The 21,734-nt window shown below is 37.3% G+C and overlaps 1 protein-coding gene and 3 non-coding genes across 4 annotated transcripts; all 4 read left to right on the top strand.

Moving 5' to 3' along the window:
• The first annotated feature begins 156 nt into the window (after positions 1 to 156).
• LOC124144563 (eukaryotic peptide chain release factor GTP-binding subunit ERF3A-like) lies at positions 157 to 21,342 on the top strand. The gene is made up of 14 exons (XM_046514030.2): positions 157 to 458; positions 5,040 to 5,114; positions 5,645 to 5,674; positions 6,031 to 6,192; positions 7,087 to 7,198; positions 7,352 to 7,532; positions 8,286 to 8,440; positions 8,881 to 9,027; positions 12,199 to 12,373; positions 13,607 to 13,708; positions 15,746 to 15,817; positions 16,518 to 16,607; positions 17,478 to 17,649; positions 17,922 to 21,342. The coding sequence occupies exons 1-14, from the start codon at positions 260 to 262 to the stop codon at positions 17,963 to 17,965; spliced, it is 1,716 nt and encodes a 571-aa protein (XP_046369986.1). The 5' UTR covers positions 157 to 259; the 3' UTR covers positions 17,966 to 21,342.
• On the top strand, positions 13,161 to 13,228 carry LOC124144615. The gene has a single exon (XR_006862444.1). It is a non-coding gene; the product is annotated as a small nucleolar RNA R38 (small nucleolar RNA).
• LOC124144614 lies at positions 14,005 to 14,074 on the top strand. The gene has a single exon (XR_006862443.1). It is a non-coding gene; the product is annotated as a small nucleolar RNA R38 (small nucleolar RNA).
• Positions 15,333 to 15,402, top strand: LOC124144613. Its single transcript, XR_006862442.1, has one exon. It is a non-coding gene; the product is annotated as a small nucleolar RNA R38 (small nucleolar RNA).
• Positions 21,343 to 21,734: the final 392 nt, after the last annotated feature.

Genomic DNA, 21,734 nt, shown 5'->3' with positions numbered 1-21,734 from the left:
CTCGGGTTACTGAATGTAGCTAATAATATTAATTTATTTCATACTTGTAAAAACATATATTAGTACTATTAACTGCTAAATATAGTTTTTTAAATGCTATATTTAAAGCTTGTTTGTAGAAATATGCAAAAATAAGGCGTCGGGAAAGTGCGAGATTTCAACCAGCGCATGCGAACAGGGTGTGACGTCACGATTGGTGTTCCACGCGGTGGTGTAAGATAAGTAAAGAAAACAGATAATTTCGTCTAGTTAAATCCACATGGCCTCTCAAAACGGTCAGGACGGTATCCCAGATGCTTGGGATGAAAACGTGGCTGCTGGGGACTCCGGAAATGATGCCGTCAATGACTTAACGAAACCACTATCAAGTCTCAATGTTAACGCACCTGCATTCGTGCCTGGCAAAAATGTGTTTGCACCAACATTTGTACCAACTGGTCCTGGTTCAGACGAACAAGGTATATCAATTTTAGTGTAATATCAAACCGCTTTTAATCTCATGCAATTTGTTCAGTTGTAAATATTGAACGTTACTCCGTTAATTTTCTTGAGCTAATATGAAATTTTTATTTCATATGGCTCATCATTTCATCGAATAGCACAGGAATGCCACCTAACATACTGTACAAATGATCAAATAATGAACTTTTTATGAAAAACACTTTTCAGCTGTGGCAAACTCAACATACTGAGGGCTATTAACAATGGAATTTTATGCTTATTTCACTAGAATGTCTGAAATTTATTGCACACATGGTCAGCTCAGCTGTCTGATTGTAACAGGTTATAGCTAAAACGGCACCAACAAAAAGTCACAGAATGAAAATGGTGCTGATTGGCAAAACGAAACCTTGCCCAAAGCTGAAATGGTTACCATTGTAAGGTGAAAACGGCACCATATATATTTACTGTGGTTTTTTAAAAACAATCTTTTTAAGCTATAAATGAAATTGAACTCACAGCGAACACAAATAATTGATATATTAATCGCCTAAAAATATGTTTTACATTAGAAATTATCCTTGCAGACTCTGAAGACAACTGAACTTATTGTGAAAATATCACACATTTAAAAGTTTAATTACCTTCACTTGATTTTAAGTCCATGTGAGATTGAAACTGACCCTTTTGATGTGTTGTATTTGAAACAACAGTCCGGAAGAAACCCTGTGGTTTATTAGATGGAATTCATTAGTTGTGCATAACACATGTTGTTACAAGTACAGTTATGAGTTTGACTGATTTAGCTGTATTGACTATTGATTGTTTTGGTAAAGCACCGAGCAGAGAACATCTACAAGCATAAATACTACTACATATGTTTTTATATTTATTTTTAAAATATATGTAACCTTTAGCGCTTTTTACACACACTTTAAACTGTTGTACGGTTATTACATTGTTAAACATTAATTTACTATCACATAAATTTGTTTTGTGGGGAATAAAATCTGTTGGCTTGCTCTTCATTAAAGGACAACCAACTCGTTTACTATTTTCATTTAATTTGGCTTGCTTGCTTTGTATGCTTGCATGGTGCACTAATTGCTGAGGTGTTTAAACTGTACTATACTTTGCACTTAGACACAGAAGTGTAATTTTTGTGCTCCACTTTCTCCCATAAGTTTCCTGGTCCATCACATACCTAGTTGTCGGAATGTGCAGGCAGACGTCCTATCCAGGTCAGACAGAGTAGCGCCCACAAAGTGCAAGCTGCGACCAGAGGCATTCCATCTTGTATGTCAGATCCTAGGTCAACCCAACTTAAACCTATTTGCCACGTGTCAAAATTAACAGTTCCGAACGTACGTTTCTCTGATTCTGGATCCGCAGTCCTGGGCAGTCGATGCCTGCCCCTTGGGAGGGGTTAAGAGCATATGCTTTTCCACCTCCCACTACGTCTTCCCAAGGTGATACAAAAGATATGGTTAACCAGGAGCATCACTCTGAATTTGATCAAGCCTTGGCGGTCAGCAATAGGGTGGTTCATGGACCTAAGAAACCTTGCAGGAAGCGAACCAATACCTCCACCGGGGTGACCCAACCTACTGGTGCATCCACACGGCAGGCGACCACAACCTATGCCAGGCAGGTTTGATCTACACACCTGGTTCATTTATGAAGCAAGAAAGGCTATTCCAGGTCTCGAAAAATTTCATAAACTCAGCTTGTCCTTGCAGGGCAAGTAGATAATATTTTGCACTCCTTTAATGTTTTATAAATTTTATGTTCTCAGTTATTACATTTCCTTTTGTAATTGAAGTTAATGAAATAAAACAAACCACAAATATATACATTATTTTTACATATTGTGCTGCCTGAGGTTTATACATAACTTCTTCTTTTTTCATGTTCAAAGCATTTAACATGTTTCCTACTTTTCCTGGAAAATTTTAATGTTTCCTTTCTTAAGTTACTTTTAAAGTCCTTTCTTTCTGAAGTTATGCTTTTAACAAATCACAAGTCCAGACTTTGAATCTGATAGTTGAGGATATTTATGACAGACAATACAAAATAATTCTGTCACTGCTGTCTAACCATCAACCACGCGACTTAGTCATACTGTTATAGAGAAAAATTCATTTTTCCGAACTGTAATCAAATCATGCTCTCTTGTCCTCGATTAAAAAACTCGTACATCAGCCATTGGCCTCACAAAAGCATTCACTTTTGCTTTGACATGTGAGCACGTAACAATGGAAATACCATGTCAGCAAATCTGCCTTGAAGTACACAATTTAACATGTATGGTAGAAGCTGCAACTAAAATAAAACAAAATAGTATTCCTGATAAAATAATAGTTTGAGATACAACTCTTCCGATCAAAACGTGTGTACAGCTGATTGCTGTTTCTGGCTTAGTTTGTCTTAATCTGTGTGTGTAAAGCAATGCCTTACAGAACAGGAAATACAATTTAAACAGTAAATCATATCTAGTGATGTTTTCTTTCAAATTTCTACTGACTGCGTTGTTAACCTGAATTTGCTGAAGAGATATGATGTAATTTTTTTCTGTACATAATACATGAAAAAAACATTTCCTCTCGACTCGAGGCCTTTAGGATAAGTTGTTATCATTTGAGACCTATTGTAAATAAAGGGATCAAGATTCCACTAAATCCTTGCCTCAATTCTAGGCCGAGTATCTCCTACACTTGCGTACCAAATGATACTTCAAAGGCAGCACCATCACTGTGTATTTGGTAGCTTTAAATCAGTGTTGGCAGTACTGGAAGATCATAAAATGACCAAGATTCCGAACCTGCAAGCTTTATTACGCTCATTTTGGCTTGAAAATCTGAAGACCAAATTTCTACCCCCTGCATGGGATTGTGGTACTTCGATGTTTGCGTGGAACATTCGAGCCTCTCCACACATCATTGTTTTTCAACCTCACCAAGAAGACAATTTTTCTCTTGGCGCTTGCCATGGCGGCAAGAATGAGTGAGATTCATGTGCTCGACATCACTCGTGCACTTTTGAGTGGGGTATGCATGAAGCGGGTCCACCTCGGGTTATGCTGGGATTTTATAGCAACAAAAAACAGTTGCCAAGACAACCCAATTGTTCTTTCACTATCCCACCATTATCATCCATCGTGGGAGGGGAATACGAGGATGAACTCTTACTATACCCAGTGTATGCACTACAAGTTTTCATCCGCCGCTCCAAGACTAGGCATGGTACGCAGAAACGGTTATTTATCCCTGTTTCGGAGAGATCAACTACCGAAGTCAGCCTTCAGGCTTTGCCACCGAGACATAATAACCCCCAAGAAATTCAGGTGTTTGCCTTGACAATGGCTCTACACAGTAATTGTTCTATTAGAGACATTTCTTGCCTGGCTCAGTCTTCGCGGAATGTGACTTCAGAAGACGTCGAGGGTATGCACAGTTTTGGACTGCTGGTTGAAGCACAGCAGGTAATCAATCCGCTATCATGGCTTGGTTACCCACTTTCAGACCGTAGTGCATGCTATTGTCTTTTACTGTTTGTTTACCTGGATGTTCTCTAGTCTCGTTACCTTTCCGTGAACAGGATTGGCTGATCAGTTCCCAATCTGCGCATACGATTTGCCCTGTGCAGCTAACATGACTTTAAGTCAGTAGAGTTTTTATTGAATACGCATTTGAAGGTATTCCTGCCTCTATACTGTCGGATACAGATGCATTAATGAGTAATGCAGGATAAGTTATATATTCTAGTAAAATCTAGATGGTTTTTTTATGTTTGTCTACTTATCCTGCATGACTAGGTCTGAGGGCCCACCTGTCACAGACCTGCCGCCCAACACTATCTTCAGACACATTTCTTGTGACCATGGGTAATATATAGACATCATACATCTACCATTTCCAGTATGACGTGCAGGGGTTCCTGCTTCTGAATAGAACAGCACTTTTTAATTCTTCAGCAGGTGGGGTAGCGTAGTGGTTAAAGCGTTGCTCGTCATGCTGAAGACCAGGGTTCAATTCCCGACATGGGTACACTGTGTGAAGCCCATTTCTGGTGTCCCCCACTGTGATATTGATGGAATATTGCTAAAAGCGGTGTAAAACCATACACACTCACTAATTCTTCAGCATTCTTCACAGCTTCACTACAGTCAAAAGGTAATCAGTGATTGCATTAAGGAGTAAGGCAGGATAAGTATACAAATATAAAAAAAATCTTGATTTTACTAGAATTTCCAAGGAATCTTGACCATGTTAACTATGGGTAATGACTACTACTCTAGAATCGAAATAAAATTCATTTGACTAAAAATGTGATTGGATTTTAACGATTATCATTAGCCTCTATGTCATGATTTGGTAAAAAAGATTTGACAACTTGTCTGCCTACACTACACATTGCTCTAATGACGGGCAATGATCAGATTCGCACCAAGTTCATGCACAGAAAAGGGCTCATTTGTCACCCATGAATTCTTGTGCGATACTTGGTTAAAGATTCTTGGAGAGTTGTGTCACCAAGTAGTAGGTTGTCAGGTGTTTTTTTTCTTTACATCAGTTTATTATCTTACAATGACCTTCCAGGTGACTCCCAGGGCCCAGACCTGAATGAGGAAGAGGCAGAAGAGGTTACAGAAAAGATGGAGACAGATGCACAAGGTGAGACTCATGTGTATTGATCACAGGGTAGAATGTTCATTATTTGTGGGTAGTTACAATGTGTGACACATTGACGACCTGACCATGTGTCATTGTGCTTGAGGGGCGGTCGCATAGCCTAGTGGTTAAAGCATTCACTCGTCAAGCCGAAAGACCTGTGTTCAATTCCCGACATGGGTACAATGTGTGAAGCCCATTTCTGGTGTCCCCCGCCGTGATATTGCTGGAATATTGCTAAAAGCGGCGTAAAACCATTCTCTCTCTCACTCTCTCTCTCACTCACTCACTCACTTGAATATTTCTGACTGGTGCAAAACAACCAGCACATCTTCAGCCTTCAAGTGGATCAGTGATTTGTTCCCAATTATGTATAAGTTCAAGCAAAGGCATTTGTAGTATAAACATGCACGTGAAAAGTGAACCAGTTTAGCTGTTTCCAAAATAGGTCCTGTTCATAGTGGTATTAAGGATTTTAACTTCAAGTGGCAACATAGTAACAGTTGGGTTTATTCAATTTCTTTGTTTTTCAGATAAAGGAGCAGATGCTGATGGAAATATAGGTATGATTTTGTTGATATTGAATTAGAAAATCAGACATCTGAATTTCTATGTTTTTCTATGGTTCATATTTACTTTGAGTTGATTACCTGACAGCACTTTTCAGAATGTAATTTTTGTACATAGACTTAATACTATGAAGCTAGATATCAGACAATCTGTACATTGCGAACCTTTTTTGATCGGGATGGTTTGGAGAAACTTTATTTTCATCACATGGGTACATTTTGTGGAGCTTATTCTTGTTGTCACTTGATCTTGTTGTCACTTGATCTTGTTCTGGGAATATTACCAGAAGCTGCACAAAACCTTATGAGAGTACTTGATGTATTTTCACAATGAATGTCTTTGTATTCAGCTGATGAGTGGGAGAATAGTGAAGAAGATTCTGAACAGACTACAGACAAAGACATGGAACCTGAGGTACCAGTTGCCCCCAAACCAAAGAAGAAACCCCCTTCTGTGTCCTCCCTGGAACCCAAGAAGGAACATGTCAATGTTGTATTCATAGGACATGTTGGTGAGTGGTGCCATGTGAAACTGCCATGTAAGGAAATACATAGCTTCATCTTGATACAAAAGTGATGGGTCTGTTTTCAGTGAGATTCACTAATAAATATGTGTACAGTATTCGCCGTATTAAGGACCATGCTCCAATGAGCTCCAGACCCGTGAAGATTCTGGAGTAGAATAGGTCTTCTGCAACCAATACTTGCCATAAAAGGCGACTAACGGGATTGGGTGGTCTTGGTTGATACATGTCATCGATCCCAATTGCGTTGATTGATGCTCATAATTTCAATCACTGGATTGTCTGGTCCAGACTAGATTACTTTACAGACCGCCATCATATAGCTGGAATATTGCTGAGTGCCGCGTTCAACAACGAACAGAACAGAACCCCTGATCAACCTCTTGTAATGTAAGTAATCAGCGTGGTCTACAGTACCAAGCCTGAGAATTACTTAACAGGCTGATCTTTCTTGGTGTATATTACAGATTTGTTTTAACAGAAAACAGCACAAGAGGTACGAAATTGCCTAGAAGCTAGTTTGAATAAAGTTTTAGTTTCACAGATGTTTAAACTAAATATATTCTCAACCACTCAACTACATCCCCCATTGTAATGTTTCTAAGTGCCCAGGTCACATGTTATGGCAAATACAATAGGGATATTCTTCAGTTCATTTGTCAACACAGATGTTTACATTGAATGACAGCCCTAAATGTAGTGTATGTAGTATGGAAAATTTTGAATTTGATATTGTTTTAAATATGGAAGTAAAAATAAAGTGTTGTTCATCATTTCCTGAACTGATTAAACATAGCAGTACCTCAACTAAGGTTATTTCATGCAACAGTCTTTGTCTGGGTGTGATGTCATGCATATACATCTTAAAACTGCGTTATTCAGATGCTGGCAAGTCAACAATCGGAGGCCATCTACTGTATCTCACAGGTATGGTGGACAAAAGAACACTGGAGAAGTATGAGAGAGAGGCCAAGGAAAAGAACAGAGAAACATGGTAGGAAGGCATAAGAGTCATTTCAAAGTAAAACACAATTCATAAATATCCCACTGGAACTGGGACAGCAAAGTTTCTACATTTGTGAGAGCTGAATGTTTTTATATATATTCAGCATATTTAAGACAAGAATTTATTTGTATCATCCAATAGGTATCTGTCGTGGGCATTAGACACTAATCTTGAGGAGAGGGAGAAAGGGAAAACAGTAGAAGTTGGACGTGCTTTCTTTGAAACAGAGAAGAAACACTTCACTGTTTTGGATGCCCCAGGTCACAAGAGTTTTGTTCCCAACATGATAGGAGGAGCTTCTCAGGCAGACTTAGCAATATTGGTGAGTTCAACAGATAAGCTCAGTATTCTTAGTACCCTATGGGATCAGACGGCCACCATGAAGAGTTGTCCCCTAGCCATACCAGGATATGCTGATGGTAGGTTCTAATCCCCCAAGTACAATCCTTGGTTTTTCAGCATCCCATCCATTCTCATGAGCATTTACCAAATTGGTAAACATCTACGATACATGTTAATACTTGATGCAGTGCTGTATTTGAACTCACTATAGTTTCTTTAACCATGAATATCGGGTAAGAATAGGTTTTCAGCAACCCCTGCTGGTCATAAGAGGCGACTATGCTTGTCGTAAAAGGCAACTGACGGGATCGTTTGGTCAGACTTGCTGACTTGGTTGCTGCATATCATGGTATCCTAATTGCGTAGATAGATGCTCATGATGTAAATCACTGTTCAAGACTTTTACAGACTGCTGTCATATAGCTGGAATATTGCCAAGTGTGGTGTTAAACAACAGACAAGCACTTGAACACTGCAAGGACTACTGGTTTACCTTTTGGTGCTCAGAAAACAAGGCCTGAGAAATTTTGTCATGTAGTTAGCTACAATTTGATGGATGTTTTGTTGTACAGAAGTGATTCACTTGTACATATTGTCTACATTCTCGAATGTGTTGGTTGTTAGTTAAACATGTAACAAAATTCAGTTGTATTATGTTCATATTATATCTTTCTTGTTCATGATTGATAGAATAAATATCTGGGATGTGATGGAATGTTTTGTAATTCTCCAGGTAATATCAGCCAGAAAGGGAGAGTTTGAAACTGGGTTTGAACGTGGAGGACAGACAAGAGAACATGCTATGTTGGTGAAAACAGCTGGTGTTAAGCATTTAGTGGTTCTGATAAACAAAATGGATGATCCTACAGTGGAATGGTCAGAAGTAAGGTGAGGACACTAAATTGTTTGAGTAGTACTAGAGTTTACGTTTTACGTTGCAGTTACTCAAGATCATTTGACATATCTCTATCCATACAGGTGTAGGAAGTTTTGTATTTTCAAGAGCGACACAGGTGCCCTTTCACCAAAGGATGGTAGTGAGCTGTTGTCGTGTTGAAACTGTGCCGCCTTCCTTTTCATTGATATTGATACCCTAAGCTTTAAGCATGTTTATCATTTTCCATCTGTCACAGTTTTGTGTGGTTTGATATAATAAACACTGTCACAAGGTTACTTACTTTATGTGGCACTAACATACAAGGAATGTCAAACCCTGCTTTGATTCTTCTAGAAAGATAAACATTACATGTGTACTTCATTCAATAACTGAACTTCATGATACATGACATGATCTGTAATGTTGTTGATACTTTTTTGTTCTTTTTCAGATACAATGAATGTAAAGAGAAGTTACTGCCCTATTTAAAAAAGTGTGGCTTCAACCCAAAGACTGATATTTATTTTATGCCCTGCTCTGGCTTAACAGGAGCTTTCCTCAGATATGTTGTGGATGACAGTTTGTGTCCATGGTACAGGTAAGTACTGTAGATACCAGTCCTCATGGGGTAAATAATGCCAACTAGCCTACATCAAAATCAAGTTTTCACCCTTGCCCTTTCATGCTGACTTTTTTTGGCACAATCAGCTTGGCACCATCCTAAGTAAAAAGCGCAAATTGTGCCCCCTGTTATGAAAAGATTTAAATAGAATCAGATCGCTTTTCTTATTTCGAATGGCCAGACTTTATATATAGGCTAGTGGACACTCTTGCCGCCGGAATTTGGACCTTAATTGATACATATTGTTCTATAATCTCCAGCATTGCCAATGAGGATTGTTATCCCTGTCAGACAACACACAGTGTTGAAAACGCACGTCAGACTGAGGCAGATGCATCTCATATTGAATTTAATGGATGGTCATATGAAAATGTTTTCAGCTGTGGTAGGTTGAGTGAAGGGAGTTATCAGGAGTGTTATGTTTATTATTTGTTTGAGGTGATCATGGTGCAGCTACATTCAATCAAGACGATAATAGTTAATCATGCTGATACCTTTTTCATTATTTAACTAATAATTGCACTTTCAGTCTGAACTTAGGCATTCTTCTACTCAAAAATGTCATGAGACAATGTCAGTCCTTTGACGTCATTTTCAGATTTTAGATGTAAAAGGTTTCTATGATGACACTAACTATTCTCCAAGTAATTTTACTTTAATGTTAAGGCTCCAGACTTGTGGCTAAGGTTGCAGACAAAGTGCATAAGCAACTGATTGAAAATAGGGGCAGGCGCTATCCTTTTAACTGTTATTATTTCTCAGTTTTTAAATTTTAAGCTGATAGCTGTTATGTAACATGCATTTTACATGTGATTATATCATAAGCATTGCCAATGAGGATTGTTATCCCTGTCAGACAACACACAGTGTTGAAAACGCACGTCAGACTGAGGCAGATGCATTACATTTTGAAATACAGCTGCAATCAGCAATTTCGGGCCCCAAGCAGTACTTCATGTTTTGAATTATCCCATTTCACATATGTCAATTTATGTTGTATATCATTTAGCTTTTCAGAAAAGAAAAGCAGTGAACCAATTTACATCATGGCTTCAGCCCACTAAACATTCCGACATTTATACATCTTGTCTTATTAACATGCAGTTTTCGAAAACACAAGTGCTTATTAGATGATAAAACCAGAAAGTCTGGTGGTTCACGTTCCTTTTTTAAAGATAGTTATTTGTACTTCTGGTTTGTACCATGCTCTGGAACCAAACCCTACCCCAGTTTTCCTAAAAAGAAAAAAATCACCAGTTCATGGCTAGACTGATGTTTGTGCAAAGTTTGATCCAGAAATAATATATATCACTAAGCTTAGAAGTCATATTTTTAACTTATCCTGCATTACACTAACTGGACCAGGTGGTCAGGCTCGCTGACTTGGTTGATGCATGTCATCGTATCCCAATTGCGTGGATCGATGCTCATGATATCAATCACTGGATTCTCTGGTCCAGGCTTGATTATTTAAAGACCTACGTCATATAGCTGGAATATTGCTGAGTTCGTCGTAAAACAACAAACAAACAATTAAAAAAAATCATGCTGATCAATGCTGAGAAGTAGGAGTTAACTCTTTCAACACCAGTCAACCAGAAGCTTTAAAGACTCTGGGGTGAAAGATGAAGCCTAAATTTATCAAGGAAACCATCTGCTTGTAAAACAGCTTTGCTACGAAGTTTTCTGCACCATTCGAAAGGTCTAATCCTACTGTTTATGAATATGAAAGTTATGTTTATCACATTATTTAAATTATGCATTTACAACTTAATTAAATATATAATGGAAGCTAACACATTCATAAAACCCAGATTGAACACCAAGGAAGCAATATGTAATGCAGGATAAGTATATAAAATAGACAAAATACTCTGATAATGTAATCTATGGCAATAGGCAAAATATGTCTTTCAAAGGAATTATTGTTTTTATTATCTGCCCTTGGTCATAGGGCCTATGGCCTTACTTTACCCACACAACATACACATGCCACTTGTTATTGGAGCTATCTCAGGTAAAAAGTGGGAATAATAATAACAAAAATAATAATACATGTATAAATAGATGACGATTACAAATGGGCTTTTGGCCATTCTTGCTTGGAGCCTTAATTAAGAAGTTTCATGTGTCTATAGATAAATGTTGACTATAAGCAGCTGTTATATTCAGATTTTGTTTTTAGGATGTGCCATGAATAGCAATTTCTATATCAACTAAATGACAAATTATGTGAATTACAGATCTGTATTTATATAAATTCTTTTTATCCCCCCGGCATATAATGCCATAGACATAGACTCAATTGGGGATGTGGTTCATTTCCGCGGCAGAATTCGAAAACCATTCAGTGTATTTGATCGAAACTTGGCAAAGATATCAGGCACATACTGAAGTGGTGCCTTTTGATATTTTGGGGTTTTTCTAATTTTTATTTTTTGAAATTTTTATGGAATGAAGTTGGACTTAGGTTCTATAGGGTAGAGTTGGTTTCCAGAGCATAACTCAAAACCTATTCAAAACTTTCTAACAAAACTTTGCATGTCTATCAGACTCTTGCTGAACTAGCGCCTTTTGCTATTTAGGAATTTTTTAAATTTTTATTTTTTACGTTCCCATGGCAACAAGATGAATTTAAGTTTTAATATAGGGTGGGTTCACTTATGGAGTAAAACAAATAATCTTAAATATTTCCTTGCCAAACATTGCATGTCTATATATATATATAAAGCACATACTGAACTGGTGCCATTTGATATTAAGGAAGTTAATAAGTTTTAGAAATATTTATTTTAGAATTTCCATTGCAGCTATTTTGAAATGGGCTAAAAGAAATGTTGGGTCACTTACCTGGTTTGGGACCATAATGTGTTAAAACGGGCGGGGGATATAGATGACTTCGTGACTGTACGCTTGTTTAGTCATTGTTTCTTGTAATTTGTCATTTGTCTGCATTAAAAAAAACCCACAGAATAGCACATTTACTTGTGGTTACTTTACGGACAGCTGCCTGGGGGATATGTCATCTTTCTGATGACTCTTGTTTAATTCTATATAGTGTTTCATTGTTTGAAGCTTGGTTGTGATATGGACTTTGAAATTGACCTCCTTTGGATATGAACTACATGTTTGTACTCATGTTTTCAGCGGTCCCTCATTATTGGACTACCTTGATGCCATGCCGTCACTAGACCGGTCAATGGACGCCCCATTGCGCCTGCCAGTTGTAGACAGATACAGGGACATGGGAACTATTGTCTTGGGCAAAATTGAATCTGGATCAATAACGAAGAATATGACATTAGCCATGATGCCAAATAAGGTATTTCAGTAAGACTGTCTTTTTTGTGTCTGTCCCTGTGGTGATTCAGGGTCAGAATACAACCCCAGCGTCCCATGTTGGTGAAAGAGCCAACAAAAATAGTTGGTCTGGTTAATGATAGTAACATTCCAGTGGTACATTTCTGAAAAGATACAAGTCCAGGGATTCCTGGGACAAGTTGTTATTTTCTTCCTCCTGAAACATAGAGGAAAAGGTCGAGTATGGACCTTATGTATAGATAATGAACGGTCTTTCATCTCCAGCATTGCCAATGAGGATTGTTATCCCTGTCAGACAACACACAGTGTTGAAAATGCACGTCAGACTGAGGCAGATGCATAACAGATTATGATAAGACATTGTTACAATGTAACATGAACGGCTCTAGGTTTAGTGGAAGCAGCTGCTAAGAGTAATGTATTGAATGTCTGATGGATGCAAAGTAGTATTGAGTCATATCACATGTTAAACATGTTGATTTGAACCATTTAATATATTTAATGCTCATAATTAGTGAACAGGTAGATTGATTAAGTCTATCGTAATGAAAGATTTTCATATTGAGGCTTCTGACGAGTGGCTTGAGTTAAAATTGCATCATGTTGGATATTTCTTAGATAAATAGCGTTGTTTTATTGTTCAAAATATGATTTTTCTATGTGAACAACATGTCAAGATTCATTTACTGTAATGCTACTAAGAGTAACAGTGTGATTGGGGAAAACAAGTTAAAACAAGTTAAAAACTACAAATGATTAAAATAGTATTAACCCTTAAATATTTCCAGTTTTGCCTGTGATGATTAAAGTTATCCCTGTCAGATAAAGATGTTGACATAGATTATCTGAGGCAAATGATGATCTAAGCTCAATAACATTGAAAGAAGGATTACACACAAATCACTCACTTAAAAGGTCAGGACAAAACATTGTAAACATTGGCCATGGTGACTCCTGTTATTTTTCTGAGATATCAGTGAAATTTACTGTCTGTGTCATCCCATATTTTTCCATCAGCCATTAAATACTTTGGAGTGTGAGTAGTTCTATAATTTACCCTATGTTGGGTTCCCTAAAGCATCACCTGAAGTGAAGATCTGGTGGTTTATGGTACCATGACAGTGTAGATCTATACAGCACTAGATTTTCTGCCCAGTTATGATCATTTAAACACTGCTGTGATTTTTTATTGAATCTGCCTGACATTCACTTACTTCCAAACTTTGTTTTGCAGCAAACTGTAAAGGTAATGCAGATCTGGTCGGACGAATATGATGTTGATGATGCAATGCCTGGTGAAAACGTCAAACTGAAGTTGGCTGGTGTGGAAGAAGAGGTATGATGTTCTGCCAGAAACAAAAAAAATGTTCTCTTTTCTCAAAACAGGAACAATTGTGCTGGAACTTCCATGGTGATATTTTTGTGTGTAGGTGAAGTTAAATGGAGGTTTACAGTGACTTGGTTGAGTAAACATTTAATGTCTTATCAGCATTATTTCAGCCATATTGCAAAGTGACATGGTTGTAGTAGTGTTGCATCATATTTTGACTAATGTCTTTCACCAGTTCTCTGGTATTTCTCTCGACATGCTTTGACTCCCATGTTAATAGCAACCATAACATCAACATTTAATTTTGCCTGTGATGATGAAAGTTATCCCTGTCAGATTATGGACTGTTGAAATGTTTTATCTGAGGCAAATGATCAAATTTGCGCAGTTGTGGCCTTACTGTTAACGTAACATCCTTTATTGTGGCATTCTTCAAAGTTTTCCTGAAGTGAATTTTCCTTGAGTTTGTGTATTTCTGGGATTTTGTCTCCATTTTGGGCATTTTGGAGATAAATCTAAAAATGCAATACATTTTTCAGGGGCATGTGTGATGTTTGTTCACAACATGCAGCAAGTAAGGGGAAGCAGCTTAGATAATCGTAAACACTGGTGTCCAGAGTTCCAAGTTTACTGTATCATGAAAGTGAATCCTATCCAGTGTGTGGAGCTGTTCATGTGGGATTTTTCATATTGTTCTGTCACAGATTGATTCACTCATTTTACATACAAATCAACTTGTGATTTTACAAATTAAATGTGTTAAGTGTTCATTTGACCATTTGGTTACCTCGAGGGTGAAGAGGTTGGTGTCAGGTTGGGGATTCTCATTTGCAATTTCAAATTTTCACATGCCAGTATATGTTTTGTCCACCAATAATTTACTTTTTTTTGTCAATAAATCCTGCATATGATTTGAAATTATTTCATTTGAAACCCATAAACTTATGTCATTTAATGAGTGTTTGCCTTTGATGATGCAAGTTATCCCTGTCAGACTAGACTGGTGACAATGATAAACTGAGGCAAATATCTTTTTCAAAATTATGCACTATGTCCGGTAATTAAAAATAATAAAGAACAAAACATTTTTTAGGTTGAGGCAGTGAAAACCAAAATTGTGTCATTAAGACATTAAAGGAACTAATTCTAAAATATCTACCATGTAGAATTAACAAATTATGAAATATGGTATCATTTTATTGGGATTACCATATCTGAGCCTTTTTTTGATGTGAACACTTGTTAATTATATTATGTTGTTTACATGGTAAAAAGGATAATAAATTACAAATAGTAACCTAGCTATGTAAATATTGATATTTGAAATTGGAAGATTGTGATTTGAAAACATACCAGAAGTTTTAATATTTTCTCCATGACTGTAGTGCTTGTCTCAAACTGAAGATAATTGATGTTTTCTATATGATCCCAATTTAAAGAGGTTTCTCTGTATGTATGTTTATGTTAATATCAGCAAAATATTTTGTAAACTCTGCAACGATTAGTTTCATGAATACACTATTTGCAACTTTATTTTGTGTATATTATTATATGTGCAATTATTTTGCTAATATTGTAATAACTTTGTCAGTATAAGTTTTGTTGTGGATTAGTTTTGTGTATGGTGTAACTTTGCCAATGATGATGAAAGTTATCCCTGTCAGATTAAGACTGGTGACAATAGGTAAACTGAGGCAAAATATTGACATCAAGGCTTAGATCAACATGCATGGAAAAACTGTTAGAAATGAATGCTTGTCTCCCAGCCCATGTCATATAAAAGCTTCAAAGGGATAGTGGCCAGTGATTTATGCTTCTCACACAGGCGCACACCGTGGCACCTCAGAATAATTTATGACTAGTATAACATATTTACATATTGACAACCAGTGAATTGATTCCAACATTAGATCAAACGCAAGCTGTTAGAATTGGTTTCAATTGAAATCTGGTGTCTGTCATCTAGTGAATTAGGCTAGCCTGTAAACAAGGGATGTTTCTAAACACAACTCCTTTAAACATGATGCATTATTAATATTTCAGGATGTGTCGCCTGGCTTTGTCCTGTGCCCACCTGACAACCCATGTCATACAGGAAGGACATTTGATGCTCAGGTAAATTCACGTCCCTCTCAGGTCTATGGAGAATATATATGTCACCAGGTTTGCCAATGAGGATTGTTATCCCTGGGATATCCCTGGTTATCATACTCAGAATTGTTGAATACCTTAATTACTTCTATACTCTTTGGTGGTCTGAGGACACAGTAGGCCCGGTCCTCTAATCTTCTGCGATTTGCTATGAAGAGTTTGGTACTCCAGAAACTGATTGTGGGTTTGAATCCCGGTTCACCCTGATGTAATTAAGTTTGTCAATACTGTACCTGTGCTCAATAGTTTAACCAGAGTTGTCAACTTCTAAGACCTGCAGCACTTCAGCCTTTCCTGCCACATTATAGCTAATACTCCGTGATATAACTGGAATACTGTAAAACCCAACTCACTCACTGTGGGTGTTCCAGTTGTCTCATTCCACTGTTCAAGGCTGTATCACCCAGTGCCAAAATCCTGTGATAATTGTTGTGTTCGGTTTGGTTTGGTTTGACAGTACCATTCCCTTGCTTGTGTGTTTCACCAAACTGGTACATACCTAAGATATGGGTCACCCCAAGCTTCCTCCACTTTCCCCATTCTCTCCTTCCCCCCTGCCCCTGCTAGCAAAGAGTTGTTAAACCAAACTCAGTATCCAAACACCATTATTTTGATGTGATGGACATTTTGATGACTAGTCACAGAAATAAATTGGCTCTTACAGATTGTAATGCTGGAACTCAAGTCAATTGTGTGTGCAGGCTACAGCTGTGTTCTACACATCCACTCAGCGTCAGAGGAGGTCACCATCAAAGTAAGGCAGCTTATCATACTCACCATGTTGCATGTTTTGTTGACCAGTGAAGATCCGGTTCAGGATAGGTCTTTTGCTATCCATGCTTGCCGTAGGAGGTGACTATGCTTGTCGTAAAAGGCAACTGACAGGATCGTTTGGTCAGGTTTGCTGACTTGGTTGCTGCATATCATGGTATCCGAATTGCGTAGATAGATGCTCGTTATGTAAATCACTGTTCCAGACTCAAAATCTACAGACTGCTGTCATATAGCTGGAATATTGCTGAGTCTGGCGTTTAACAGAAGACAAGCACTTGAACACTGCAAGGACTACTAGTTTACCTTTTGGTGCTCAGAAAACAAGGCCTGAGAGATTTTGTCATGTACTTAGCTACAATTTGATGGATGTTTTGTCGGAAGAGGCGACTAACAAGATCTGGTTGTCAGGCTAACTGACTTGGTTGATGCATGTCGTTTCCCAATTGCATAGCTCGATGATCATGTCAATAACTTGGACCTTAATTGATACTATTTGTTCTATGATCTCCAGCATTGCCAATGAGGATTATTATCCCTGTCAGACAACACACAGTGTTGATAACGCACGTCAGACTGAGGCAGATGCATTACATATTTTAAAAAGATTGTCATTTGAAAATGTTGTCAACTGTGGTAAATTGAGTGAAGGGACTGTCAACATATAGCTGGGAAAATTACGGGGGGTGGGGGAGGCAATATATTAAAAGGTAGATAAACTGACATATTCCCCATTTTATCTTGTAAAATTACATGAGTAATAAGTATGAGTCAGGATAAGTATAAATGATATTTTTACTCTTAAAAATACAATTTTTGTATTAGATGTTTAATTATGGTGATCTTGTTTCAGTCACTGATTTGTCTTTTGGACAAGAAGTCAGGAGAAAAGACTCAAATAAAACCACGCTACATCAAGCAGGACCAAGTTGGCATTGCTAGATTTGAGGTTAATGGTGGAATGATTTGCTTAGAGTCTTTCAAAGATTTTCCACAAATGGGGAGATTTACACTAAGAGATGAAGGTATGTTGTGTCTTAATAATTGTGGCTCATTTATGTTTTTGCTGATGGTGAATGGCTGAAATATTGAAGCTGTCTTACGGTGATGTATTAACAGAGGCAGGTGCTGCTTTAGAAGCAGGTCTTATAATTTATCACTTTTCTTTGGACAGCATATATCTGGAATATTGTTGAGTGAGGTGTTCATTATAAACTTATCATTAGAGTTGTTTATTATTGTTCAAGCCATGTTGATAGATCCATAAAAAATAACCTTTACATTTCTTTCTTTTCAGGTAAAACAATTGCTATTGGAAAGGTGCTCAAAATCAGAGAATAATTTGTTTCCAAGGACACCAGACATATTCCATGAAATTGGTGACCAAAACAAAGACTGACACTCCACTGCATTATGCAACATGTTTCATTGAAATGTCAAGCGTGTCTTTCTCTATCCGAGCCTGCTCCTAGGCCTGCCATTGTGACTTCTTGAGCTAATTTGTGCTATACTTGGATTGCTTCCTCATCACTTTGGTTCCCCGACTGGCTCAGCTTGGTATTTGCAGTATACTCCAAAGTTTGTCACATGGATGATAAAGGTTATTTGTTGTCTGTGAAATACATGCATTTTTATGTCTGCTGTACAAAATCGCAGAGGCGTGTTCATAACTGCAACTTGATAAATTCAGTGATATCTTCAGTATCTCTCTATCTCGAGATAATAGCAGATGTTGATCACTGCGACAGTTAAAACTTACACCTTTCTGAAGCAGATGAGCAATCTTGGTCGACCATCTCTAATGGAACCAGGGACAGTTTGATGCAGATGTGTTTTGAGATCTGACTGTATGATGCCATACAGTTCTTCACAACAGCAAAAGACTGACTACTGAAGGATACACACAAAGTGTACAATCAAAATATATTTTTGCAATCTGTTTTAAGAAGTCCTACTTGTACATAATGATTCTGTTGATGCTGTTTTCTTTGTGCCCTGTAAAATATGTACACTAAGAGCATAGTAGTATATCTATAATAGTGCACAGTTGTTACACATTTTGTTTATTATTCTGAGCTGGTAGATATGGGGTTTTGGTGGTCACATGCCACTGTTTGTTCAAGGACATTCCTGTGCCGGTTTTTTTCTGTTGATTTGAACTAGGTGAAAAGTGAGAAATTTAAGTTGACTAATGCCAAACTGCTGTCATATATCAGTCTAAATGTACCAAAACAGAATGAGGACTGTTGTGTGATTAAGTCAGTGTTTTGATTTTTTATATGGTGATGGTTTGAAGTTTTATTCTAAGTAATCTGTGATTCAGTCATCAGCAGTGCAGATTTTCAAATTACCTGTTGAAATACAGTTGTCCTATAGCCCAACAACCCCTTTGAACAGCAAAGTTTGGACCTGTCCATTGATACATAACCATTATGAGGTGTTGAAGTTTCATAGTGTGGGAAGCAGTTGTAGGATATAATGTACATACCCCATCTAATGTTACAAGCTTCTTGGGTTATGTTGATGTACATTCACAGGGCAATGTATGAAACTTCATGAAATCTTTACAATTTGCTTATAAATGCAAGTGTAAATAAAGAATATTGCAAATTAAAAAGAATTTCCATGAACAAACGTGGCTTTGAGTTTTTCTTAAACCATGTGCTGTAGATTTGCCTCTTCCATATGTAGACCAGATACTCATATATCTTGAACTACTGTCCAGTTTTGAAGTGGCTGATTTAATGTTAGTCGTTTATTCGCTTGTTCTGATGCCATGTTTTAAAACCTCTTTTTTTCCCACTACGCCAGGTACAAAGTGCCACCAATATTCCAACAATCTTTCCTGCCTTGTAATAATAGCATGTGAAATCTTGATGTAAAAAGCATTAATACATTGCTTGCATTAGGACAGAGGATTAGTAAGGGTTGTTAGTAAGTATACCGGGTAAACTCAAATTTGTTTCATGAAACTTATTCATCAAAACCATATTTTGTAGGGCATAGATGGTAATTTTGTCTAAAAATGCTCATTGTTGCGAGTTCTATTGAGCCCTGAATTTTCAGCCTAGTTTGTGAAGAGCTGAAGATTTATCTTGGGCATACAGTTTTTGTAAATTTTGAAGTATAACTCAACACTATGTTTAGCAGTATGACTCCAAAATATTTCATGGGCTCCGTTATCTTTATACAACCATAAGTAAGAATTGGTTCAGTCAAAGCTCTGTTGATTTCACAATGTTCTATTTGCTTCAAAACTGTTTACCCAATGACCCACTGTCATACAGTTGCCATCATTGATATATATACATTTATATCTGTTGACCAAATTTTCTAGTTCTCTCACATTAAATGTGATCACAAAATAATTATTGATTTTGCTGTAACATTTTTTGTGTGAAGTTATACTGAATTTATATAGTTTGATGTCAGTCAGCAAATATTCAACTAAAGATAAGGAAAATAAGACTGTGGCACCATTTGGACCATTTTCATTTCATGTAAACAATTAACATATTCTAGATCTAGATACCAATTAGCTCTCAGGGATTTTATTCCAAGTACTTATTTTTAATTTACTGAAAATGGTTGTGCTTGAAAGCAAGGGGTTTAAGTCAAGTTTGGTGTTGAAAGATGTGTTAAGACACCATATTTCAGTGCATCAATTTCCTCTAGTCAGACCTTTTATTACTGGTATCACTACCAGGCAGTGTTAAGTAATTAAACACAAATGCCAAAAATACAATAGTAGTTACGTCTGGCTCTTGATTCCACTGTCTACCACTTTTCACTCTCAGTGCATATAACTTGGATAGATTGCCTTCTACATGCCACGTTCAAACGGTGTTGGTTGTTTTGTTTTGAAGCTTTGTACATTCTGCATAGTAAATATGGCAATAGCTCACATTGAGCGAATTCCATCATTCAAGAAGGGAGAAAGTGTACAAGTTACATCATTCATTTTATAAGTATTACTATGTATATGAGGCCCTGAGCCCAGATTGTGAAGTAACTGTCACAATCTGCATGCTCTCTCTTCAGTGTCCACCTCAGAACAGGCCAGCTGAATTTACGATTCATGTTGGGTTTGAAACTTAAGGCGGTTAAGAAAAGTATTATATTAACATCTTGAAACATCTGGACAGCTTACAAGAACAATATTTATTCCTTTTCTCTGTGAAATGGGCATTTTGGACGTTAAGCTGTTCAATTTTTTGGATTTGCAAGCCTGTTTCTAGAGTGGACACTGAGACGATTGTCAAATCTATTATATTTTATTTAACATTGGGTGTATGATTCTGTGTGACTTTCGTTAAACAAAACATTTACAAACTATTGTCTTTCCATTATGCTGTAATAGACTCATTTTTGGCAAAATGTTGCTTACTGTTGCGGACTTTGACCTGATGGAATTCCTGGTGAGCTATTTTTCCTTGGCCAGTACACATCAACACTGGGAACGGACTGATGTCCCCATGATTAACTATCCAGTGATATTACCAAAGTGAGGTCATGTTTTGATTCTAGCTGGAACATTTTTCAACAGTCAGGTCAAGGCTTTCCAATGGTGTCAACCAAGGCCATGTTTTGCCATGAAACTGGCAGCCAGTTTGATTCTTTGACACTGGCCTTCTTGTAATGGAATGCTTCTCAATCTGCTGAAAGAGTGTTATAAGCATTTTTAATTGATCATGAATAAAGAATCTGTCCACACCCTTTGGAAGTGTGTAGTTTTGTGTTTCAAAGTTTGTTTCGGGGGTTTAAATAAAGGTGCTGTGTAAAGCTGTCTGTGTTTGCAAGGAACTGTTCTCACGGAATCCCAGATTCTACCTCGTTTATGGTCAGCTGGCGCCACACCTGTGCTTGTGGGTTTGATGAGGTGATGCCTTCAACCTTTGTCACCTTAGTGTTTCCTCCCAATAGTCAGTCAACCATCATTTTTGCACCCAGCTTTTCACAACTATGTTCCATGAACCACACTATCACGCGATCAAAGTTGTTTATTATCAAATAATAATCATTGACCAAACTAGAATTACCAGTTTTGTAATATTTCAAGTCAAAAGAAAAAATATTCTTCATTGTTATGTAATTTTGTGACCGCCAAAAA

Source organism: Haliotis rufescens, unplaced genomic scaffold (assembly GCF_023055435.1).
Source record: "Haliotis rufescens isolate VD_foot unplaced genomic scaffold, xgHalRufe1.0.p SCAF_11, whole genome shotgun sequence".
NCBI lineage: Eukaryota > Metazoa > Mollusca > Gastropoda > Lepetellida > Haliotidae > Haliotis > Haliotis rufescens.
The sequence above is the reverse complement of the archived record's forward strand: the minus strand, read 5'-3'. Positions and strand labels throughout refer to the sequence as shown.

What these genes read in the sequence shown, in the direction of transcription:
- LOC124144563 (XM_046514030.2), top strand. Translation starts at nt 260, where the DNA reads ATGGCCTCTCAAAACGGTCAGGACGGTATCCCAGATGCTTGGGATGAA. An exon ending in TGTATTCATAGGACATGTTG is followed by an intron (nt 6,193 to 7,086) that starts GTGAGTGGTGCC and finishes TGCGTTATTCAG; the next exon opens with ATGCTGGCAAGTCAACAATC. An exon ending in TGGCTGGTGTGGAAGAAGAG is followed by an intron (nt 13,709 to 15,745) that starts GTATGATGTTCT and finishes TTAATATTTCAG; the next exon opens with GATGTGTCGCCTGGCTTTGT.